At 43.6% G+C, this 27,363-nt stretch overlaps 1 protein-coding gene across 4 annotated transcripts in view; it reads right to left on the bottom strand.

Annotated features, from left to right (window-relative positions):
* prkd3 (protein kinase D3) overlaps positions 1 to 27,363 on the bottom strand; it is a 111,169-nt gene that overhangs the window by 41,486 nt on the left and 42,320 nt on the right. For all 4 annotated transcript variants that reach the window (XM_084045678.1, XM_084045679.1, XM_084045676.1 and 1 more), the window contains exon 3: positions 10,445 to 10,583. In XM_084045678.1, the coding sequence (XP_083901804.1) occupies positions 10,445 to 10,583 (139 nt within the window). The remainder of the gene's footprint in view (positions 1 to 10,444; positions 10,584 to 27,363) is intronic.

Raw genomic sequence — 27,363 nt, 5'->3', positions numbered from 1 at the left:
AAAAAACGTGCCTCCCTAGTTTAAAACCTGATTCTTACATCCGATAAAGATACATTGGAAAGACTAAAATTGGATAATTTTGCCTATTTTCTGACAACATAATGACATGTTCAAAGTGGTTACATTTTTAACAATGTTTTACAGTGCTTCACAATGATGTGAGAGTTATCCATGTTAAAGGAGGAGTTCACCCAAAAAATTACTTATTTTCTATCAATTGCACACCCTATGAAGCCTTGAATCCATAGATTCTTTTTTGTTTTTGTGGCATTCTTAAGCTAATAATTTGATTCCCGTCTCCTACCGGCTAATGTATCCGGTAAGAGACACAAAGTAGATTATTTGTGTCTCCTACCGGAAATACACACGGTCATCAAATTATTGTTTTAGGAATGCAACAAAAACAAAAATAAATCCATGAAATCAAGGCTTCATGGGGTGTGTAATTGATAGAAAATAAGTCATTTTTTGGGTGAACTCCTCCTTTAAGAACATACAGACAAGGCCTCAGTCAAGCCCCCCCCCCCCTTTGGTCTTTGGCGTCCCCCAAGGGGAGCCTGTACCCCATGTTGGGAAACCCTGGCATATAGGTCTGTGTTTATTTCGCGCCTGTGAGGTGATTCAACCGCACATTTTTCACTTGGACAATGTAGCGACATTCTCAGCTGCTGTTGCTGTGACGAAATGCAGAACTTTTCTTGAGCAACAAATTATGTGACATCCATTCAATAACACAATGGTTCCCAAACTGGGGGTCTGGAGGGGGGTCCCCACATGATTTTTTTGGGGGGGTGGTCCCTAGATGATAAGCTTAGTGTGCATTGTTCTCTCACTTAACAGTAAACAAACCAAGATACAGTATAAGTGAATACAGGGTATCTGCACATTTCTAAAGTGACAATTTAAGGACTTTGAAGACCTTTTTAATACCTCTAAAATGAAAAGAAAATACTGATAATAAGACCATCACTACGTCAAAAGTAACCAACAAACTATACTACAAACTATACCGCCTAGGGAGCCAGAGGCCCTGGTTGCCCCAGGTTCGATTCCAGGCCAGGCCAGCATATGTGTCGATGAAATGAAATTTGTCCCTGAGCAAGACTCTTAACCCCTAATTGCTCACAGGTTCTCATTGGAAACAAGACCGCAAGGACTTTCATGAACGACCTGTTAAAAGGAATTATCCTTATCCTTATAAAACATTGTCAAACATTGGCCAAATTGTCAGAAGTTACCTAAGAAAGAGGCAAACATTTTGAAAATAGACGATCTACAAGCTCACAGCGCCTTGCATTGCGAGGCGTTGTGAGCTTGTAGTTCGTATTGTGTTGTGAGCTTGTAGAAGTATTTTCACAAGCTGTATCTGTGGAACCGAGTCAAACTAGAGTCAAATGTAACGCCTCAACAACTGCTACAATTCCAAGTGCTTGTCAGGGTGGGGGGTGATTATTTTGGGGGGGCTGGAAAAGTTTGGGAACCCTTGCAATAACTCTCGCGCTCACACGCGCGCACACACACACACACACACACACACACACACACACACACACACACACACACACACACACACACACACACACACACACACACACACACACACACACACACACACACACACACACACACACACACACACACACACACACACACACACACACACACACACACACACACACACGGTTCAGAGGTAAACAGCTAAGACCAGCACTGTGGTTCCTGCAGGAATGTAGGTACAGTACAGTAGTAGACGAGCCCAGTGACCAGTCACACCAAACTCAATTGTTCTGGAAGTTCCCCCTTTTAAAGATCAACCCACCTCCCAAACAGGAAAATTAAAGACACATGGTTATAATCTCAGTTAACAGGCTCGTGTACATACTGAAGAGAAAGAACCATCCTCACTCTGCAACAAAAGATCCACATTTTTGCTCCTGTATGACGGCTGTGGTCCTTTGCAACAGGACGTTTCCATCTAAACGTATGGATCGCTCATTTTGGTTTACTCATCATCATCATCAGGTAGCCAAATACAATTATTTGGCCATTACCTACGTATATCTATAACACATATATATATTTTCATATACAAAGCTGCTGGATGTATTTTAACATCCCGGATTGAATGGGTTAACCTCTGTCTGCCCCCCCCCCCCCCCATGCAAAATTCCATGAAAAAAACATTGATCTATAGCACATTGATGGACACTCATTGAACACAGATCACATAGCTTGTGGTAAACATTGTGACCTGGTCTGTATATACTTGGCCGGAAAGCTCGTTCACGCCTTTATGTCTCCTCACAGGCTTGACTACTGCAATGCACGTCTCATCGGGATCCCTAGCAAGAGTACCCAGACGCTCCAGTACATTCAGAACAGTGCTGCTAGGATCCTGATGAGAGTGCGGAAATATGAACATATCACACCCATACTCCATTCGCTACACTGGCTTCCCGCCTCCTTACAAAATCAGTGCATCCATACCAATGCCGCCTACCTATCTAAAGGAACTCCTCGAATCTCCACCCGCTCCCCTCGGCTCTGGAAATTCAAACACACTCAAACCCCACAAGACGAAGCTCCGCACCATTGGGGGGGGGGGTCGGGACCTTCTGCTCAGCTGCTCCTCGGCTGTGGAATGCCCTCCCTGACCATCTACACATATTTGTACAACCTATTGAATGTCAACAACATAAAAGAGATCATTGTCGTCTTCCGACGGAACCAGCACAGTCACACACCACTCCTCATAAAAGACACTACAGTGGAGGTAGTGAGTAGTAGCACCAAGTTCCTGGGGGTACAGATGATCACAGACGGTCTGTCATGGTCCTCAAACACATGGGCCTCACTTGTAAAAAGAGCACAGAAACGTCTTCACTTTCTACGCTGGGGGGGGGGGGGGGGGGTGGTGAACAGCTTTCTAAAGGCAGCTACACAGAGTGTAGTTGGGAGTGTGTGTAGCCGGAGTCGTCGAGGAGTCATAAGATCGTTAAGTATTTCACACTACACAAGTCTCTTTTTGAAATCGCCTGTCATATATCGTTGTGTTTTTTACGCTATACGATTGATCGCCGACAAGAGATCACACACTGCAAGAGTTCACCAGGTTGCGATCCAGACTCGATACATTTAGTTTGTTATTCCAATCTATATTACATTAGACTACATTATATTATATTATCGCATCAACAACGTCTGTCTGTTCATGAAAGCATGCAAGGTTCCCGTGATATGTGCGCGAGAGTGAGACAGGACGCTAATGATTTTCATTAAATAATTCTGTCTCTCTGCGTCTCTCTCTACACACACACACACACACACACACGCACACACAAACGCACACAGAGGACACGTGTTCTAAATGTTTTCATAATAACAGTAGCGCTGCTGCCTGTTGATTACTACACGGTTTTATCAACATATTCAAGTGAGATGCGTTGGATTTATTATTACTATTATTTAACACACTGGCCCTCATTTATCAACGCAGCGTATAAACCGGCGTATATTTTTCCATATATTCGGCCGTACACCAAAGTCGAAGTCACATTTATCAACGCATCCTACACAGCTGATCCGAGCTTACACTTGGTCCCAGCGTTGATAAATGTCACGGCTGAAACGAGCGTCATTTAAATAACACGCCCTTTAAATATTCTCAAAACGCCCCCATTTTACGACATGAAGACGAACCAGAATACGACCAAAGACATGAAAAGCCAATAAGAAACAGCTTCCCCCGCTCGCCACACACGCACACGCCTCGCTCGCTCGCTCTCTCGCTGTCTCGCTCTCTCACTCACACACACACACACACACACACACACACACACACACACGCGCGCGCCCGCACAACTTTGTCTTTCATGTAGCGTAGCGGTACATGAGACTCGGGCGGAATGCAGTGATTCCGTGCCGCCACGTTAATATTGGAGCGTCGGGTTTATATCCTTAACCCAGCCAGGTTGTGTAGCCTACATAACTCTCTATGACATAACTCCATAACATAGGACAAGCTACTGTAAGTTTGAAGACCTCACTGTCCATGAAAAGGTGGCCGGGAGTCCCGACCGCAGGACTCCCGGCGCCAAAGCGCTCGTATATTTTTGAAAATAGCAGATCTACAAGCTCACAACGCGTCGCGATGCAACTGGCTTGTGAGCTTGTAGATCTGCTATTTTCAATACAGACAGATCTACAATCTTATCTGAATGACTGTTAAAGCAGTTTGTTTAAATTACTTATATATTTTCACAGCGATTATTTATTAGTGTAGATATACACATTTAGGAGTGGATTATGTGTCCAGATGCTTGTCAGACAGTCAGACAATGGTGCTCCGCAGGTCTAGAATGGAATAAATGGGCGCAGCCAACGTCAACAACTGGTCTCGACCAGACGTGAGATCTCAGCGTACCGTAGGATAAAGCCCACGTCAGGATATATTGATACATGCCGAAAAGTGCGGTGAAAACGCCGTACGCCCATTATTTGGGCTGCACCGCGTTGATAAATGAGGGCCACTGTGTGCCAAAAACGGCCCGGACCGTTTTTGAGAAGCTATGCGCTATGTGACATAAACGGTCCGGACCGATTTTGGCCATTTTTTTTTAAAATATATGTTTCCCACGTGGGGCGCTCTAATGAAACTTTGGGATTTCTTTTTAACGTGATGGATATGAGCCGTTTTCAATCGGCGATCACTCTGCAATGGAGGTTTGCGTTAGAAATATTGTTCCAGGCGTTAGTCGTTCCGTCATCTCGCACGCAGGCTTTGTTTACATGCGCTCCTCGTCGGGGCTTCTACAGCACGAAACATATCAACGTAAGTGGATGGAAGATATGCTGGCACTAGATGTACCCTATTTTAATAAACCTCTGGCACACGATGTGTTAACAGCGATATTAATATAGCTACTGACACCTGAATTTAGACCCTGTTCTGTCTGTATCAATCGGCGACAGAGCCAAATATCAAACCTGCTAGATATCTAGTTTCGCAGAGCATTTCACATACAGCGAGCTGAACCTCGGCGAGCGAAGCCCGATCTTGCGTCAGAACGGGAGTTTTGTCGGCGAGCGCCAAAAAAGGTCCAAATATCTTGCGGTGTGTAGTAGCCCTACGGGAGAAGTGATAATTACCCCCCCCCCCCCCCTCTGTCCTCCTGAAAGGTGGATTTTCAGGCCTGTTTTAAAGGAAGCCAGTGATCCAAGCTCAAAACGCTTCGCGCCACATTTCGAGCTTGCCGATCTACTACTTTTGATGCTTTCGCGTGACGCTGTAGCGTGTGTGGTAGGGCGATAATTTACTACTAAAAAGAAAAGAGATAAGAATCTGCCCGACAGCAACGTTATGTGACTGACATCATGATTAAGAATGCTGGGAAGCATATCTCCCTCAATTCAGAGAAAACATGATCAATCACTGTGGGCTGAAGACGGCAGCAGTTTGGAACCCAAACGCCGGGGAGGGGGGGGGGGACATCTTTCTAAAGGCAGCTACACACGGTACGAAGTCGTCAGGGAGTCATAAGATCGTTAAGTATTTCACACTGCACAAGTCTCTTTTTGAAATCGGCTGTCATATATCGTTGTGGTTTTTACACTATACGATTGATCGCCGACAAGGGATCACACAGTGCAAGAGTTCACCAGGATGCAATCCAGACGCGATACATTTGTTTTTTTTATTCCAATCTAATCAATTACATTGATTAGACTACATTATATTATCGCATCAACAACGTCTGTCTGTTTACGAAAGCGTGCAAGGTTCCCGTGATATGTGTGCGAGAGTGAGACAGTGTCCTGTCTCTCTGCGTCTCTCTCTCTCTCTCTCTCTCCGCGCACACACACACACACACACACACACACACACACACACACACACACACACACACACACACACACACACACACACACACACACACACACACACACACACACACACACACACACACACACACACACACACACACACACACACACACACAGCGCGCACGTGTTCTAAATGTTTTCATAATAACAGTAGCGCTGCTGCGCAGCATGCCTGTTGATTACTACGCGGTTTTATCAACATATTCAAGTGAGATGCGTTGGATCTATAGACTATTATTTAACAGCGATATTAATATAGCTACTGACACCTGAGTTTACCCACGGAATACAGGTCCATATATCGATGATATCCATCTATTGATACAGACAGACCCTGTTCTGTCTGTATCAATCGGCGACAGAAGCCAAATATCAAACCTGCTAGATATCTAGAAACGCTCGTGAAGGCATCGCCGAGAACCATTATCGTGGCCGGTTCGTCTCACAGAGCCTATCACATACATCGAGCTAAACCTCAGCGAGCGAAGCCTGATCTTGCGTCAGAGCGGGAGTTTTGACGGCGAGCGCCAAAAAAAGGTCCAAATATCTTGCAGTGTGTAGTACTGTAGCCCTACGGGAGAAGTGATAATTACCCCCCCTTTGTCCTCCTGAAAGGTGGATTTTCAGGCCTGTTTTAAAGGAATCCAAGCTCAAAACGCTTCGCGCCACATTTCGGGCCTACGGATCTACTACTTTTGATGCTTTCGCGTGACGCTGTAGCGTGTGGTAGGGCGATAATTTACTAAAAAGATAAGAGATAAGAAGGATTTCTGCCCGACAGCAACGTCGTTATGTGACTGACATCATGATTGAGAATGCTGGGAAGCATATCTCCCTCAATTCAGAGAAAACATGATCACTGTGGGCTGAAGACGGCAGCAGTTTGGAACCCACTTCAAAGTGGACACTGAAGTCAAATGAATCACATGACTTTGGGCGGGGGGCAACGCATCTCCCTGGCACAGACACATGAAAGAAGGCATTCATCCATCAGTGTTGTCAACATGTCTGTTAACTACTGGCTGCCTCTCAGCAATCCCACTTTTATGTAATGGCTGTCGCGCTAATTAGCTTCAAAACAACGCCAAACGTCAGCCTATAACGAGGCTGTTTTTCACACGACCAGCCAAATCAATGTGCTGTCTGTTTGGTTTGAGATCGCCACGGCACGTGTCCCTGGCGTTTCTAAGCCATAGAGCAGCGGTTCTCAAAACATCGTTTTCATGTCAAGCCCCCCCCCCCCCCCCCCCCCACTTCCACCCTCCAATTTAACATGTACAGAAGTAGTTGGCCGCGGACCGCCATTTGAAAATGTTTCGTGCCAGGGAGGGACTTGTAGATTGGCTATTTTCAATTAACCGTTGTATATCATATATTAAAATTGGCTAATGGGAGGAGGGACACAGACAGACAGGTACAACGGGTCTCTAACAAAGCCCCCTGTGACACTATGACGCAGCATTGGTCGGATCGGCGGTGTGGCGTAGATGTGAGGGCCTTGTAGCGGCCCGAACCTCAAGTAAGGTTAAAGCTCATAGCTCATAGCTCATAGCTCAATAGCTCATAGCTCAATAGCTCATAGCTCAAGCTCATAACGCGGCACAGAGTGCCGCGTTATGAGCTTGTAGATCTGCTATTTTTGAAAAATCATGAACGTTTGTGCTAATCTTTGAATATGTATATTTTTAAAGGCAAACATTTGTAACTCAAATCTTTGCTTCTGGGGGGTCCTTGGAACTAAACATTTGGAGATGGTGGTCCGCGACCAAATACATATCATTGTGGGGGTCCTTGTCATGAAAAGGTTTAATAACCACTGATATTATAGCCATGTAAGTGTTTCAGAAAACTGATAGGATTTAGAAGACATTTGTAGATGCGATCCCGGATTGAATGGGTTAACTCATTTTGCTGGGGCCCCCCCCTTGACTGGAACCCCCCCTCAAAGACCCCCCCGTGCCCTACTTTGAGAACCACTGCCATACAGCAGTAACGTTATGTGTGATAGCAATGTCAGCCGGCTACATCTCTTGTCAACCATCAAGGCGCTGTGTAAAATAATGAACTATGTGGAACCTGGCTGGGAAAAAGAGTGAAAAACAGAACCATTTTGGTTGGGGGGGCCAAAACCTCAGGTCCAACCCCCCTGGGCCGAGATGGCCCCCATTAGTCCCCGAGTCCATGCTGCGTCCGGGGGCCCTGGCCCAGTCCGGCACATCACAGGCGTGTTTACACTCTGCGAGGGGGGGGGCCACTACAATCACTTACTGCAGGAAAAACAAGCCGTTCCTCTTTGAGCCCGGGGCCAAGAATAAGCAGGCTCGTCTCCCATCCCTAGCAGCGAGTGTCGGCCAGAAACCTCTTATCTCCATATTCAAACTTTTTGTGTTTTTTCGTAAATTAACTCCCGACTTGATCATACCAGAAGCGTCACACAAAAGTATCAAAAGTAGCAGATCTACAATGGTGGAAGAATTACTCAGATATTTTACTTAAGTAAAAGTGACAATACCACAATATAAAAATACTCTGCTTCAAGCCTGTGTTCAAATGTGACTTGAGTAAAAGAACAAAAGTTTTGGCATCAAAATATACGTTAAGTACCAAAAGTAGAAGTACTAAAATGTTTGAAAATAGCAGATCTACAAGCACACAACGCGCGGCGTATATAAAATAGGGTTGAAGTGGTTAATGTATGTATTATAATATGATCATTTATATACTGTATGCAAAGTAACTAGTAACTTAAGTTTTCAAATAATTGTAGTGGAGTAAAAGTATGATATTTGCCTCTGAGATGTAGTGGAGTAGAAGCAAAAATACTGAATATTGGAAACACTCCAGTAAATGAAAAATGACCTCAAAATTGTACTTAAGTACAGAACTTGAGTAAATGTACTTAGTTACTTTACACCACTGCAGATCTACAAGCTGAAAACGCGACGTGAAGCGACGCGTTTCGAGCTTGCGGATCCGCAACTTTTGCTACTTTTTGAATTTGAATCCTGAATAGTAACTAGTTCTAGGTACATACGAGGTTTCCGCCCGACTTGAGAGCGATATTCAGACTGTTGACTCTATCCCTCCCCACGCCGCAGGACACAACAACAGGTTGGTCAGGAGGAGAGGAAAACCCTAGCTGAAGATGACAGGAGACAAATTGCGGGGCGGAAAAGGTTCATATTTTCTCTAAAACCCCAAATGAAAGGCTTGGTGGAAAAAGAAGAGGAGTCATCATCATCGGGGCCTCTCTGCGTTTTGTAAAACACAGCTGAGATGTCACACGTGCAAAAACCGTCCTTTTCTGCAGGGCGCTGAGAGGGTTAGATGAGGACTGGTTGACAGAGCTGACTTCCACAGCGTTTTCCCACGTGGTGGGACTTCCTACGGTTCCAAGGTGTCAGGTGATACTTGTCGACAGGTAAGGGCTGTCACGATTATGACATTTTACTTGCCGATAAATTGTCTCTCAAATAATTGCGATTAACGATTTAATTGTGTGGATTTTTAGGCCTTGTAAACAAAAGTTGCACGGGGGCAGATATGACAAAAAAAATGTAAATACACAAAGAAATGACTGATACCAATACTGAAAATAAATATGTATTATGGCCAAAATACGCCATATGTGTTACAAAAATACAAATATTGTTTTTTCAAAAATGTTCAAAAATAGCAGATGTACAAGAGATGCTTTCCCTGTTTTAATGGGATAATCTGAGATTCTCACCCTCCTCCTCTGTGATCCTACAAACCCCCCACACTCCAAACAATACCCCCCTCCCTCCTCCTCAGGGAGGGCAGGGGATTATTCTGCAGTCACACAGGTGGCGTCTGGTGTTTTCCAATGGAGTTTTTTTCCAATAGGTACAGTAACACCACAACAGCCACAACACAACAGAAGACATTGTGAAGCATTTGTTATAGGTCTCAGCTCTCGGTACAGGAAGCCGAATCATTCACAGCAGGAAATGTCAAAGGAAACGGAGCACCTGTGTCACGGCTACAAAAGGTGACCGGGCTTGACGGAAACCCTGATCAGTACACTACAGTAGGTGTTAAAACAACATGCGCCTGGAGCAGCAACACACGCGCACACACACACACACACACACACACAACAGGTGGATGCATTCAAAATAGACAACATGAATCATAGAGGCCCAAACCTGGGCTCCTTTTCCCTCTAAGACAGGGGGTCTTCAACAAGGGGTCCGGGACCCCTAGGGGGTCATCAGAGCTACTATAGGGGGTGCGCCAAATCTTTTGTGTGATAGAATGTTTTTTTTTACATTAAGCGAACCACTTGCACCCTAGCATCCCTATTCTGAGGGGGACATTAGCCCGAAAATAGCCGATCTACAAGCTCACAACGCCTCGCACCGCGAGGCGTTGTGAGCTTGTAGATCGGCTATTTTTGGCAAAGAAGTATAGGTGTAGAGAGAAAAAGAGCAGACCAAGTAAAAAAAAAATCTGAAACACAATTTTATACAATTTAGAGGGGGTCCCTGCTTCATCTCTCTCTCAGCTAGGGGGTCCTTCGTCAACAGGTTTTACGTACCGGAGAGGACCACCTCGATGAGATCTCCTTCATGGATGTCCTCCGCCGAGGTCAGCCTCTGAAGGATGTTGTCAGAGTTCAGGTCATGGCGGAACAGGAGGATCTTGTCGTACATTCCGAAGAAGCCACACTCGGGGAACTGCAGAAGAAGAGGAGAGAATGGAGAGATAAGTTAAATCAGTGTTTCTCAACCAGTGGTCCGGGGACCACCAGTGGTCCTTGAGGGGGTACCAGCGGGTCCCCAGCAAAAGTAGTTAACATCACTACGTCAACATCAACGTCACAATCATTTTAACCACTTAGCGTTGGCTCTATGAGCTTGTATATCTGCTATTTTTGAAAAATCTTGAAAATGTGTGCAAAAATATAATATTTTGTTAAAGCGAACATTTTAACTCAAATCTTTGCTTCTGGGGGTCCCTGGCACAACATTTTCAGATGGGGGTCCGCGGCCAAATGCATATACATTTAGGGGTCCTTGGCATGAAAAAGGTTGAAAACCACTGAGTTAAATGACGTTAAATGTGACTCAGTACAGTGGTTTGAGACAAAATTAGCCCGTGGTCATTTTTCAGCTTTTTGCAGATTATGAGAAAGTGCAGAAAGTAAGCTTTCAAATGACGTGTCATTCATTGAAATGGGAACATAATTTGAAGAAGATAATGCTCGTTTGAATCTTGTTAAGCTATAATAGTCCAAGCTGAGAAAATCCCTTCAAAGAATTAGCACTTCTAAGCACCTCTAAGAGCCTGGTAATGGGTGTGAACAATGGGTAATTTATTCAACCCCTAGCCACTCTTCTAATCACTCCCCCATTATCACCTTTCAGTCAGCTGTCAGCTCTATAGAAATGATGCAACTCAATTAAAATGTGGGGGAAAAAAAGATCTTGTCGTACATTCCGTTAAGAAGCCACACTCTGTGGAACTGGAGAAAAAGGAGAGGGGAGAGATAAGTTAACACGAGAACATCACGTTCCTGACTGGGCTGCTTGAAGTAAAGACACCATGGTGTGAGAATGAGCCCTTTTGCGGCTGGAAGCAGTACAAAGGCGTTTGTAAAGTGCAACCAAGAGGTGTGTTTATTCACCGACATCAAGTTTACACAAGACAACACAGGGGCGCCAACACAGGTGACAGACATGGTATTACCTGGCTCTCATTCTACCTCTAAATGAACAGGCCTGTTACTGCCAGAATTTTATACTCAGCTGAGCAGCTGAGGCAATTAGGACTCCACCATGTCAAGGGGTAGATCAACAAATATACATATACAAATACAGAAATATATAAATACAGAAATACATATAACATTAACTCTCATAAAATATCTTAAAACTCCATGAACTACACCACTAATGATTCTCATACTACAACTTTACACAGGATCCCTAACAATTCCAAATACACATTACAACCCCCCTCTGCCCTTCTGACTTGGTCCAGCCCAAAAGGCTCTATTCACAGCAGCCATATTGTGAAGAAATGCACAGGTGTTACTAATGATACTAATGAAGGCTCTGTTCCATTCTGGTCAAACAGAGTCAGGGTGCTAATATTGTGCATGTTGGCCCACTGGAAACACCAGTGGGTCCACAGTTGGGGTCCTCATGGGCTTCCAAATGGCCCCTTACAGGTGTGTAACTCTGAGAGTGTACAAATGGAACCAAATGGACCCGTAAGGGTCCATTTGGTTCCATTTGTACACTCTCAGAGTTATGGGGGTCGTGGAAACCACTGTGCTAGACTAAATGGAACAGAGCCTTCATTAGTATCATTGGTAACACCTGTGAATGTCTTCATAACATGGCTGCTGTGGATAGAGCCTATTACACTGGCAAACAGAACAGCCCAACTTGGTACATGTTAAGCTTTCAATCATTAGCATTACCCATATTGCACCTCTCACACATTCCACTTTAGTCTCTATTGCACTCATATAATACACCAATTGCACTTGCCAGATATCACCAAACATGTTGTCTCCATAGGTGGACTAGTTAGCTGAGTGGCCAGCTCAGCTGGACAGGACACAACTCAAATGTTCAGTTAAACGTAATCAACAATAAAAATGACTGCATTCCTTTCTGTGCAAAGTAAATATCTCTCTGTTACACATGGCAATAAAACGTTATCTTGACTAAAAAGGCTGATGCACACCTCCAACATGTTGATGACAGGTGCGTAGAAAAAGAGAGTGATCCCACTCACTTGGTCTGGAGTTTAAAAAATAATCATGTTTGCCCTGATGAAGGTCTCAAAGTGGTGTCATTTTAATCACTTTATCCATATTTATTTTATACGCTGGCTATTCAAAAATAGCAGATCTACAAGCACGCACGCACGCACGCACGCACGCACGCACACACGCACGCACACACACAGAGCCTGGAGGAGGGAGTTAGCATTCCGACTCAGTAGTTAAAAAGCTTGATCAAACATCAAGCCTCTCTCTACCTCCCCTGAGAGGAACACAACACAATAAAACAACAAGGACCAAACCACTACAATGGCTTCAATAGGGACTGATACCGTTTGTTTCCTTACTGGAATCTAAACCAGTCCACAAGTCCTTCCCCCCCCCATCATCATGATACAATTTACAATGAAAATTTGGCATTTAGCAGACACTATGAATCCAGAGCAATTTACACTATAGGCAATGTAAACACGAGGTAATACATCAAATGCATAGACATCTAGGATCATATAGGTAAACCAAGAACCTATCATCAGTCGTGGGTTCGATCCCCGAGTCCCCGGCTGCCTTTGCTGTGTGTCACTCCTCATCTCTCTCTCCTGTTTCCTGTCAATCTACACTGTACTGTCCAGATAAAGGCAGAAAAGCCCCCACCCCCCCCCCCCCCCCAAAAAAAAATATGAATACATGGTTTACACTACAGGTAATAATAAAGCTAATGATAATTTACGATTCTGTGCCTATTGGTACATAACTCGGACGGGGCCGAGTAGGCTCAAGCGAAACTTTGCAACGTTCAGCACGTTAACTTGCGCGCTTTAGCGCGCTCGGTGGTGCTTCTCGTGGCTCAAGTTTGCTTGAGGCTGCGCCCCTCCGTCGCGGTCCATAACTATACTTTATCGGCGGAAAAAAGGTAGTCCGCGGTTGTTGGATAAAGTAGCGTCGACAACGGGAGTCGATCCCCTAAGGCAGTGGTTTTCAACCTTTTTCATGCCAAGGACCCCTAAATTGATATACATTTGGCCGCGGACCCCCAATTGAAAAGGTTTTGTGCCAGGGACCCCCAGAAGCAAAGATATCAGTTAATTTTCGCTTTAAAAAATATAAATATTCAAAGATATGCACACTTTTTCAAGGTTTTTCAAAAATAGCAGATCTACAAGCTCATAGCGCTGCACTCGGTGCCGCGCTATGAGCTTGTATATCTGCTATTTTTGAATAGCCAAAGCGGTGGTTAAAAATGATTGTAACGCTATTAACTAATTTTGCTGGGGACCCCCTGGTACTCCCCCAAGGACCACTGGTGGTCCCCAGACCACTGGTTGAAAACCACTGCCCTAAGGTGTGGGTTGAAAGTCGAGTGATTAACGAGGCGAGCCACTGAGGCCGGTGCTGAGATGGGTTTTTGGGTTGTGTTAGTATGTGACAACGCCCAACGTAGTGTTGATTTTGACAGCAAATCTTGATTCAGTTTTAGTCATAGTCTTTTGAATCAAATTCCATTTAGTTTTAGTCATATTTTAGTCGTCTGAAATGTTTTACTGTTAGTCTAGTTTTAGTTGACTAAATATCATAATAATAAACTTTATTTGTATAGCACCTTTCATGACATGAAATGCAGCTCAAAGTGCTTTACAGAGCAAGAATACAATTACAGTTACAACCAATTTAACAATAAAGCCAAAAAAAAGAAAAGCAAAAGCATAAAACAACATTAAAATAGGCATTACAGTGAGGACTTAAAAATCAACCAAAGAATCAGCTAAAAGCAAGAGTGAAGAAGTAGGTCTTGAGCTGTGCTTTAAAGCTATCGACAGAGGCTGCCTGTCTTAGGTGTAATGGGAGTTTATTCCACGCTGTCGGTCCATAGAATGCTGCTTCACCGTATTTTTTGTATGTCATTGTAGGCACCTCGAGCAGGTCAGCACTTGAAGACCTGAGGGGCCGGTTTGGAACATATCTCTCTAGGCAGTCATAGAGGTAGGAAGGTGTAGTAAGGTTGTAGCGGCCCCCACCGAAAGATGGTCAAGACTTGAACTGATGATTATGAATTTATTAAAATCCAAAGACCACCGTAAGAACTGACAAGACAGTACAAAAACACAAACAAAAATACTCTGTTAGTTTCACACATTTTGTGAAAGAACAACAATACCATAACATTAGTTCAAATAAGCTACAAACGTAAATAACCAAAACTGTACTGAAAGTACTTTTTAACATGGCTTTTACCATCAGTCAGCATTGCTGTAATTACTTTTAGAATGAACTAAGACAAATATGACTTCAAAATCATCACTTCTAATGAACTCGTTTTCCTTATTTTTAGCAGTTGTTTTTAACTCAATAAAACATAATGAAATGCCTTTTTATAACATTTTTAAGTGCATATAATGACATGAAATAATGAAGTTTTTTAACCAAAGTGCATGAAATACTGTAACATCAAATACCTTCCTTTGCAATTCAAAATGCAAACCTTTCAATGTCAACACCTTTTACAGAAAGAGTAGCAAACTAAACTCTGGTCTAGTTAGTTATCACTATCCTTAGCACCATATACCTTTGTTGCAGAAAAACTTTTCTTTCATTTAATGTCCATCAATATACCGTATGCTGAACAGCATGTAAACAAAACAAGCAATGCATTTTTAGCAAAGACCTGTCCTTTTATAACCAAAAAACCCTGTGTTGTTTTGTATGCAGTAAGCACAGTCCATGGCTACTAACCCTATGCCTCTTCGGGGGGTGCTAAAACTATAATTGATCATCTCAAAAGATAAACAATATGCGATCTTTTTGCAGCTAGGAACAGCACATGCGTCTCCACACTGCTGTTGTGTCAAAACTGTCTCTCTGCGCAACGCGCAGGTAGTAACGTCGTCCAAAAGTATTTTCAAAATAAAAGCATTTGGCTCAAAACACAAAATAAAAGGATACCAACTTAAAGCATTATCTGTTCACCCAGGATATATAATATTTTAGTGCAAAACGTATTTGGGTTCTTTACAAAGGTTATTAGTCGACTAAATCTACAGTTGATTTAGTTGACTAAAATGTATTTTGGCGGTGCCTTGATGGCATTGCAATGGCTGATTTTACACTTGGTTGCATGCTGAAAATAGCCGATCAACAAGCTCACAACGCGTCGCGTTGTAGATCGGCCATTTTCAGCAAGCAAAACCTGACCGTAACCAAGCATAAAATGACTTGTCTTTTAGTTCTACTGGATCTCTTCTCCACTAGATCCCTATCTAGTGGAGAAGTTTTTATTTGTTGACATAATCGTCAATACATTGTGTCTTAGTTTTAGTCATCATAGCTTAGTTTTTATTTCGTTTTTGTCAGTGAAAAAAGGTAGTCGACAAACATTTTTCGTCATAGTTTTAGTCGACGAAATCAACACTGGCCCACCGTTCCCAACTCTTCTAATGTAGAGCGAAAGAAGCCCCTAGACTAGAGAGGCTACTGAGAGCGGTTGGTAGAACGCTGCACGCGACCGGGACAGGGTATAAGCCAGGCTAGGCCAGGCCAGGTCAAGACAGAGGAACTTGCACTGTGTGTATGTGTGTGTGTGTGTGTGTGTGTGTGTGTGTGGGGGGGGGGAATCATCTGGCCAAGGAGCAGACGGAGGAGGAGGTGAAGGAGGAGGAGGAGGGGAGGAGCGAGGTAAACATCCTGAGACGAGCAGAGGAGAATCAGCATGGAGGAAGTGGAGCACCAGTCAATACTGAGTCACTTCCTGTTCTGTGGAGGCCCGGCCGGGCCAAACGTGCGTGTCAGGAGGAGAAGGGTGGGTCACGCCAAAAACATGCACGCAGCCAGCCCAGCCCAGCTCACAAACCATCACCAAACATACTGGTACAACACAGTACACACGCTATTCTGCCAAACAATATGGACATTTAATTAAATTCATTCATTGTAGAGCAGTGGTTCTTAATCCATTAAGATCGGGAACGCATCTGTGTCATTTTAAGATTTATTTGGCCATTCAAAAAAATTGCAGATATACAAGCTCATAGCGCAGCACCGAGGGCTATGACCTTGTAGATCTGCATTTTTTTGGGGAAGAAATCATGATTTTTTATTTGCAAATCTTTAAATGTATATGTTTTTTAAAGCGAACATTCGTAACTCAAATCTTTGCTTCTGGGGATTCTAGAAATGTCTTCTAAATCCTAACAGTTTTTTGGAAAAACTTATAATCAGTGGCTCTCAAACTCTTTCATGTCAAGCCCCCCCCCCATCTCAAAATATGTTGTTCCAGGGACCCCCAGAAGCAAAGATTTGATAAAAAAATGTTTGCTTTAAAAAATATGTATTCAAAGATTTGCACACATTTTTAAGATTTTTCTAAAATAGCAGATAAACAAGCTCATAGCACGGCACTCGGTGAACTTGTATATGTGCAATTTTTGAATAGCCAAAGTATAAAATAATGGTTAAAGTAGTGGTTACACAGATGCGAACTGAACTGTTCCCATGCAGGGAGCAGGTTGGTGCCTTGCATAGTGAATGTGAGAATGCAAGGCGCATTGCAAAGCGTTTTGGATAAAGCCGGCTCCTATGGCAATGGAGCCCATTTAGCTATAGATCAGGGGTTTTCAACAGATTATGAACCAGGGACCCACCACCCTGACTGAGAATCAACCTGGGGACCACTGTTGTGTTGGGAGGGGTGGTATGGGCACGTGGTGTGGGGGGGAAAGCTTGAAATTAAATAACGACTGTTAAGGGCTTAATTTAATATGTTAATTCGAGGTGAATTAAATCAAGCCCTTAACAGTTATCATTATCTAACTGAGATATGCTAGTGGTCCAGAGCTAAAAAAAACTCATGTTAACTGATTCATTGCAACAACTTATGTATGAGAGATTAGACACATTGATATGGGCACATTTCCTAATAATGCTGACTCAACCAGGCAATCCGGTACAGTTTCCCTTGAGATTCTAACTCCCATTTATGTGGAAGTTCTTGACATCCACTTCCCAGTAACTGACATAAATGTGCATTATTAGGAAATTCTAAATTTACTTGAGTGAAAGTACAAAAGTGTTGCTATCAAAATGTACTTAAAGTACCAAAAGTAGAAGGTACTCAATATGCAGAAAGTCCCATTTCACAAGTTTTCAAATGTATGAAATGTAAACAAATCTTTTGAAAATAGCAGATCTACAAGCTCGCTGTAGATCGGCTATTGTTGAATAGCCGAAATGTATATAGGGCTGAAGTGATGTATGTTTTGTGATAATAATCAAAATCTACAAAATAACTAGTAACTTTTTCAAATAATTGTTACGGGAGTAAAAGTACAATATTTGCCTCTGAGATGTAGTGGAGTAGAAGTAAAAGTACTGAAAACCGGAGACACTTCAGTAAAGTAAAAAATACCTCAAAATTTGACTTAAGTACAGTACTTGAGTAAATGTACTTAGTTACTTTCCACCACCGGTGTGCCGTGGTATCAAAGCAAGGCACGGGCCGGCCACTGTGATTCTTTTTTTTTTGTTGCCGAAGACACGAGCCCCATGCATGCATGGCCGTGCCAAAGCAGCAGACTGGGGTTTTTTGGAAAGTCCGCCCAGCTGTTTCCCCGGCATACCAGGGTCACACACAATGGACCGCACAGAACAATACCAATCACTGAGGGCCAGGGACAGCTAACGCCCGAGGGCACCAGGATTGGCACGGCCGCTGGAAGAGAATGAGACAGACATCTGGAGCCCGTCCACTGCTGCCAACACACACAGATATACAGACACACACACACACACACACACCGACCGCCGGGCCGCGCCGGGGCTGGGCTGGTCGTCACCTGACTACAACAACACCTTCTTTAAAACCCTTTAAGACCTGGAACGCATCTGTGTCACTACTCAGAAATAGCAGATATACAAGCTCATAGCGCGGCACTCGGTGCCGCGCTATGAGCTTGTAGATCTGCTATTTTTGAATAATCGTGAAAATGTGTGCAAATCTTTGAATATATATTGTTTTAAAGCGAACATTTTGAACTCCAATCTTTGCTTCTGGGGGGTCCCTGGAACAAAATATTTTGCGATGGGGGTCCGCCAAATACATTTACATTTTGGGGTTTGAGCACCACTGACATAGTAGCCTTGGAATCCCAGCCTTTTTTTTTGTTTCAAAAGAAAAAAGTCTGGGCGAACGGTGCAGGAACGATGGTCTTTAGAACCTTGTTAACTCCTAACCAACCAGAGTGCAGAGGGGCGTCGCTCTAAATTTGGTGACGTCAGCCTGCTCCGTGCACAGACCGGGGGGGAGGGGGGGAGGGGAGGGGAGGCGGGGACATAGATTGGTGAAGCAATCGGAGGACGCGGCTGCTCCGGGCGCCTGGGTTTGGATCCGCCCTTCGAGACCATGGATTGCTCTCGTTCTCTCAGTCTACTGACATAGAAACATACGTTTTTTCAGAATACTGTTAGGATTTAGAAGACATTTTGCAGAATCGGCCTCAGGTCTTAATGGGTTAAAAGAGTGATCGCTATCTGGTAAATGAACCTGGTTAGATTTATTTTATTTTATTGGCCTTTATTTAATTAGGGAAGACCATTGAGAGCACTCTCTCTTTTTCAAGGACACACTGAGTACAACAAAAAATACCATTTTAAATAAAGTGCAGTCAAATTCCTTAAAATAAATAATTTATGAAATTCATAATCGATTAAAATCGATTGATTAGTAACTGTTGCACCCCTATACAAGTCAAGGTTAAAAGGATCTCTAGCCTTATATGCCTTAATACATTATAATTGCCCTCTATAGCTAAAATGAAGAATTAAAAACACCTTAAAATATTAAAAATAGTTCCTCTTTTACTCAAGGGGGACAACGCCTGTCACAAGTTGATGATGTCATTTGTCCATGTGTGGTCCAGCCCCATGGAATGTTTGGAATGTGCTAACTAAAAAGGTGCATGTGCTAACTAAAAACCGACTTAATACTTCCTATGGTTAATATGAGCATCAACACAATATTTTAAACATGTTTTTGTATTAGCTCATGCATACATTCCATAGGACAGGACCACGCATTATCACAAATGACATCATCAACTTGCGACGGGCATCGTCCCCGTTGAGTAAAAGACGCGAGACGTGCGTCCAGTGTATCTAACCTGCTGGAGTGCACAGTCTGTCAGACAAAACTGAGCTTATCTGGTAGCATTTTTCTAACAGCGCTGAGGAGGAGGAGGGGAGTCAGTCAGGGACTCACTCACTCTGGGCACGTGCCTGTTTAATGGAACATTTCCAACAACCCCCCCCGCCCCCCTCACCCGCCCCCACACACACACACACACACACACACACACACACACACACACACACACACACACACACACACACACACACACACACACACACACACACACACACACACACAGTCACATCCTAAACCCCTGTCAGCGTTTGAAGTGATTGATGGTATAGAGCGAGGGGGTCATCCTTCCTGAGTCTGCTGCCGTGTCAACGGCAGGTTTTTTTCCTCCGCCCGCCCCCGTCTGACATGCCTGATGCATGGACACGCACGTACGTGCACCACGTGCACACACACACACACACACACACACACACACACACACACACACACACACACACACACACACACACACACACACGCACGCACACACGCACACACGCACACACACACACACACACACCACGGCCAATAGAACAGTGGTTCTCAAACTTTTTCATGTCAAGGACCGCCCAAATTGGCAATTTGGCCGCGGACGCCCCCAACCCATCTGAAAACGTTTTGTTCCAGGGACCCCCCAGAAGTGAAGATTTGTGTTAAGAAGAATTCAAAATTATTCAAAATATTCCCAAAAAAAATTGAGACCCCCCCCCCCCCTCATAAAATAGCAGATGTGCAAGCTCGCAGCGCAGCATGAAGTGACAAGCTGTGAGCTTGCATATCTGCTATTTTTGAATAGCCAATATTGCAAATGTGGTTAAAATGACCCCCCAAGGACCCTGGACCCCACTTTGAGAACCACTGCTGAATAGAATACCCAGAGCTGCCAATCAAACAAGCATAATTTGAAGGCAGGAAGGAATGAAGGACGGTCTGTCAAGACACAGATGTCTTAGTTCTTTTCCATTGTAGCAGCAATTACATCATAAACAAAGAAATAAGAATATCAACAACTAGAAAATGTGTTCCTCAAAGCACAGGTCTCCGCCAGTACTGTTCCTGATTAATCCTGTCTTACCTTACATATTGTCACGTGTCACTTGACCAATGTTAGCTTGGCTGATGGAAGCTCACTTCAAAAAATATAAATGATTTTTTGAAGTGACACTCCTATTTATAGGTTTCTATTTCGTCATGCGTCTCGCTAGCCAATCAAAGCACACCCTTTCAACATATTGTCACGTGTCACGTGAAGCTTGACCAATGTTAGCTTGGCGGACACACGGAAGGACGGAGACGAAAACATACTCTCCACCTCTGGCGGAGACAATAATTTGTAGAAGGCAAAGAAAAATAGCAATAGCAATAGTCATAGCAAAGTACAGTACTTTACACCACTCCACTGCCACAATCTATGAGAACAATATGGGATGTTATCGTTTTGTTTTGCTAAATGGCTCATCATTTTCATCTTGCAATAACTGCTTGAACTAAATAATAAAACAAAAGGAAATGGCATAAAACTGTTTTAATCAGAGAGGTAACTGTGGCTAACGTTATAGCCGCCGTGTCAAGATGGTTGTTTTGATTGTGTAAATAAACCAGCTGTGCTCGTGCGCGAGCCGCGTGAAAACATTCAGGAGGGCGCTTCCGGTCGCAATCACGTTCATTTCCAGGTACAGACTAACTCCTCCGCACAAAAATGTCGCCGGAGGAGGAGGAAGTGTGAAGTGTGAAGTGTGAAGACTTCCTGCCGACACAGTAAAATCCTCAGTGTTAATTTGTCCGTTTGTTAACCACTTAAATACCCCTATATATATATATATACTTTGTAGGGCTCAATCCTTGGCCAACTCGTTTTCTTCCCCCCTCAACACCATTATGTCTTCACCGAAAAATAGCAGATCATGTCAGCGAAATTAGCCCAAAAATAGCACTGGGTGAAAAGAGGGATGAATGGGGAACTATATGGGCACATGCATTTACCCAGTGAACAGCATGTTTACTGGGTGTTTTTTTTAATGTCATTGGGAATTTACTGTTGAAATAGATCTACTGAGAAATGTGTCTATCTGCATAAAAAAACATTTATAAAACAAAACATTTTGAGATGGGGGTCCACGGCCAAATACATATCTACAAGTAAGACGCGCGAACGCTGGAAGCGAGCTCCAAAATATTGTGTATTTAAGGACGTGTGTGTGTGTTTTGACTGTAGCTGCACTCTGGCGCACTCTGTGGCTACACACAGGCAGTGCACGCACAGTATTGCACACAGAGACACACACACACACACACACACAAGCCGAGCAGAGTTTCATAGTATGCTCCACTTGGGCGGCTTCCGCGTTCGCAAAAAATGTTTTCTAAATCTTTACAGTACGTTGCTATATCAGTGGTGCTCTAACTTTTTCATGTCAACAGTCAATAGTGACGTGCTACGAGCTTGTAGATCTGCTATTTTTTAATAGCCAAAGAAATCTGTAAAATGACACAGATGCGTTCCCGGTCTTAATGGGTTAATGACAAGCCTGGGAATAGGGACTATACTAGCGTTCATGTGGTTATAAGGACTGATATGAAGGCTGATCAGACCAGCGAGGAGGCAGCAGCGGCAGCACGCGGCTAGCCCTTCAAAGCCCTGTGGTGTCACCTCCTGTTGGCATCCCCCTACACAAACACTTTCCACTGAGCTACAATGGTTCCCGTTTCCAGCATCATCGTCTGCAGAGCGGCACGTACAGTAACAGGTTGGGAGAGCAGAGGAGGAGGAGGCTCTCCGCTTTCTCTCTGCCATGTTCCATTAGAACCAAGAGGAAGCCCCGAATATACTCAGGAACAATAGACTGGCACGTTCTGGACCGCACGATTCACACAGTAGGTGGTAAAGATGATACGGATAGTCGTCATATTTATAAGGGTTGCATGTGAAACACACGCACATCAGGTTTCCACCCTGACACAGACAACATGTTATATTTTACTTGGCCAAACTCAGTTGCATAGTAGCAAATATTTAAAACCTTTCAAAAATGAATTTACTACAATAACACTATAATAACTTTTAAGTTCATTTAGTTTTGTCCAAAAAAAGTATATTTTCCTAAATCTGGAGACAATTCATATGTAAACTATACAGATTATTACTGTGCACTGTACTATATAACTAAGATACAAGACTTCATGTTTGAGCATAAATATGCATCTTGAGCGTGCGCGCGAAAGCCAACTTTTTCCGGCAACTTTTTTCGGAAAAAAAAGTTGGCGAAAAAAGTTGCATTCTTCCCCCACACCTTCAACATCTGGCTAGGGGAAACACTGAACGGTGAACAGAGAGCTGCTTAAAAAGACCGCCAGAGTTTCACTGTGGGAATGAAGGTGTGTGTGATATAGCTTAATAGCGAATGAGAATGAAGAGAGGTTGAACGTGGAGAGACAGACCGACTTGTGGAGGTATATGTATGAATTAACTTGTTAGCGAAGTGAGAGCTAGCATAATAACCTCCTGCCTTCCGTGCTTACATGAACTATCGCTACACTGAATGCCCAGGGCTCTATACTAGGCCCCATCTAGCCCCCCCCCCCCCCTATTCATTTGCTTTTTTCCCCCTCTATACCAAATCTCTTACAATTTACAATCTCTTAGCCAATCTACCAGCTCACAATGCGTAGCTTGTATTTTAGCACAATGTTTGTCCCAGAATTTGAACGCTAGGGTTCCTTCAAGTCTTAACCACATAGCAATTGTGGTTAAGACGCGTATTGATTGATTCAATACGCAAATATTTAAAACCTTTCAAAAATGAATTTACTACAATAACACTATAAAAACTTTTAAGTTCATTTAGTTTTGTCCAAAAAAAGTATATTTTCCTAAATCTGGAGACAATTCATATGTAAACTATACAGATTATTACTGTGCACTGTACTATATAAGATACAAGACTTCATGTTTGAGCATAAATATGCATCTTGAGCGTGCGCGCGAAAGCCAACTTTTTCCGGCAACTTTTTTCGGAAAAAAAAGTTGGCGAAAAAAGTTGCATTCTTCCCCCACACCTTCAACATCTGGCTAGGGGAAACACTGAACGGTGAACAGAGAGCTGCTTAAAAAGACCGTCAGAGTTTCACTGTGGGAATGAAGGCGTGTGTGAGATAGCTTAATAGCGAATGAGAATGAAGAGAGGTTGAACGTGGAGAGACAGACCGACTTGTGGAGGTATATGTATGAATTAACTTGTTAGCGAAGTGAGAGCTAGCATAATAACCTCCTGCCTTCCGTGCTTACATGAACTATCGCTACACTGAATGCCCAGGGCTCTATACTAGGCCCCATCTAGCCCCCCCCCCCCTATTCATTTGCTTTTTTCCCCCTCTATACCAAATCTCTTACAATTTACAATCTCTTAGCCAATCTACCAGCTCACAATGCGTAGCTTGTATTTTAGCACACTGTTTGTCCCAGAATTTGAACGCTAGGGTTCCTTCAAGTCTTAACCACATAGCAATTGTGGTTAAGACGCGTATTGATTGATTCAATACTTTATCAACAGTTTGCAAAAAGTACAGCGTGATACGATTAAATAATTATGCTAAAAGGATAACACTAAAAGCCCTGAGGGCTTGTTTACATTGTGGTCCAGTGTATTCAATTCATCAAGACTTAACAATAACATACAAGAAATCAGAGCAATAAAAGTATATGTACAGGAAACATTGGGGGGGGGGGGCATTTCTGGTGTCAAGAAGAGCTTAGAACAGTGGTTCTCAAATGTTTTCATGTCAAGGACCCCCAAAATTATATGTATTTGGCTGCGGACCCCCATCTGAAAAAAATATTTGTGCCAGGGATTTTTCAAAAATAGCGGATCTACAAGCTCATAGCACTATGAGCTTGTATATCTGCTATATTTGAATAGGCAAAGTATAAAATATGGTTAAAGTGGTTAAAATGATTGTGTCTGGTACCCCCACAAGGACCCCTGGGGGTCCCCGGACCCCACTTTGAGAACCAATGGCTTCCTTAGAAGACTTGTCTAGGTCCAGTTGTAAATTGCAGACAGGTGCTCTTTTATGGCTTTTTTGAAGGAGGGCAAGGAGTCGCACTTTTTGATGGCTGTTGGTAGGGAATTCCACATTTTGGTGGCATTAACAGTCAAACGAATTCAACCCCATGTTTGTGCGTACACGTGCCACACACGCGCGCACACACGCACACACACACACACACACACACACACACACACACACACACACACACACACACACACACACACACACACACACACACACACACACACACACACATCACCACACCACACACACACCCACACATCATGCTACTGCATACATCTCCCAGGTCCATAGTAGTGACTAAGCATGTCTTTTGTCATCATCAAACGCACAGGGAGGGGGGTGGGTGTGGGGGCTCGGCGAGTTGGCGGTGCACATCATCCATTCAGCCGCGAGCCGCAAGCACACCAGCAGCAGCTATAGCGACCACACACGCACACCAAACGATGTGCCGGCACGGCGAGCGCTGGCTGCGTGTGAGGTCCGCGAGTCAGGCTGCCGGGGACGAGTGGAAAGGGGCTTTAGCGCTGGTAAGCTTTTGTTAAACAGACTAATCTGCCATTGATATGCTAAATCCTGTTAGAGAGAGAGAGAGAGAGAGAGCGAGGAGAGTGTAGTGGGGGGAGGGATGGAGGGGTGGGGGGGGGGAAGATGGAGTGCACGAGGAGAGGGCCGAGGGAGAGAGAGAGAGAGAGAGAGAGGGTCAGGATATGAAATATGGCCCCGATTTCACTGGGAGCCAAAAAACAAATTGCCTCAAAACAGACGTGGAAAAAAAAGAAGAAGAAAAAAAGAAATGGCCCCGTCTGGTTTGAATAACGGAGTGTGCAGTTTGTCTCAGTTGAAATAAAGATGCTTTGTCTTTGAACAATTGTTACTTTCAGTTCAAGATGAAATCTAAGACGCAAAATGATGGATTAAGGACTTAATCCGGGCATAAATCACCCCCATGCATCCCAGTAGAAATAGGACATTATGCTGAAAATGGAGGGAAGGGGGGGCGTAGAGGGGGGGGGGCTGTCACTTTTGACTGTTTGCGAGTCATTTCGTGTAAAACATTGCACGGCGTTCTGTTGCTAACGCCGCAACACATAACACGAAACCAATGCGTGTGGGCACTCCATCACCAGAACACAACTCTTGTGAAAGCAAGGAAAATTGCGCGGACAATTATGCTTATATGGGCATGTGTGTGTGCGTGTGTGTGTGTGTGTGTGCACGTGCGTGCGTGCGCAGTGGTGTAAAGTAACTAAGTACATTTACTCAAGTAATGTACTTGAGTACAATTTTGAGGTACTTTTACTTTACTGGAGTATTTCCAATTGTCAATACTTTTACTTCTACTCCACTACATCTCAGAGGCAAATATTGTACTTTACTCCACTACAATTATTTGAAAACTTTAGTTGCTAGTTACTTTGCAGATATAAATTATTATGTTATAAAACATACATTAAGCACTTTAGCCATATATCATACCTCGGCTATTTGAAAATAGCCGATCTACAAGCTCGCGCGTTGTGAGCTTGTAGATCTGCTATTTTCAAACATTTTAGCACTTTTACTTTTGGTACTTTAAGTAGATTTTGATACCAATACTTTTGTACTTTTACTCAAGTCTTTTTTTTATTACTTGTAACAGATTACTTCTACATTGCAGTATTGATACTTTTACTTAAGTAAAACATTTGAGTACTTTTCCCACCACTGCGTGCGGTGTGTGAGTGTGCATGTACGTGTGTGTGTGTGTGCGTGCGTGCCTGCGTGTGTGTCTGTGTGTGTGTGCGTGTGTGTGTGTGTGTGTGTGTGCGTGGGTGGGTGGTTAAGGGAAGCGGTGTCAGGGGTGTGAGTAGGTTCTGACAGATGGCCATGTGATTACAGCGAGGGAAGGTATGCTGCCTGACCCCACCGCCTTGCACCTTTATGAGCCTGGCGGAGGTCCAACAGGCAGTCTGACGGACAGCTACAGGACAGGAGAACGCTCGCTCGCTCCGACACTTCAGCCCTGCTGCCGCTGCTCGGTGGAATTTTGCAGCTTTCTTTTAAAGGACAACTTCATTTTTTTACAACCAAGGTTTATGTTTTAGCTTGTAATTAAAATATGTCATTTACTGCTTTCTATTTCAATTTTCGCAACCTTTTTTTACAGTGGGCGGGGGCATTCGGGCAGGTGGCTAAATGTCTTTTTTTACACAATAAAAAAGGTTCTGTGGTCTTTGATGGCCAGATGTGAGTTATTGTGGGCTAGAAGAGCTACTGTAAATAATAATAAAGAAATCGGCGGGTTATTGTGTAAAAAGAGACATATTTAGCCACCTGCCCAAATGCCCCCGCCCACTGTAAAAAAAGATTGTGAAAATTGCAAAAACTATAGAAAGCAGTAAATGATTTTTTTTTAACACTCATCTTTTATTTACTTTAATTACACGCTAAAACATAAACCTTGGTTGTAAAAAAACAAAGTTGTCCTTTAAACGCA

Source organism: Gymnoscopelus microlampas (assembly GCF_963454915.1).
Source record: "Gymnoscopelus microlampas genome assembly, chromosome: 20".
Classification (NCBI taxonomy): domain Eukaryota; kingdom Metazoa; phylum Chordata; class Actinopteri; order Myctophiformes; family Myctophidae; genus Gymnoscopelus; species Gymnoscopelus microlampas.
This window is presented reverse-complemented; position numbering and strand designations above follow the sequence as displayed.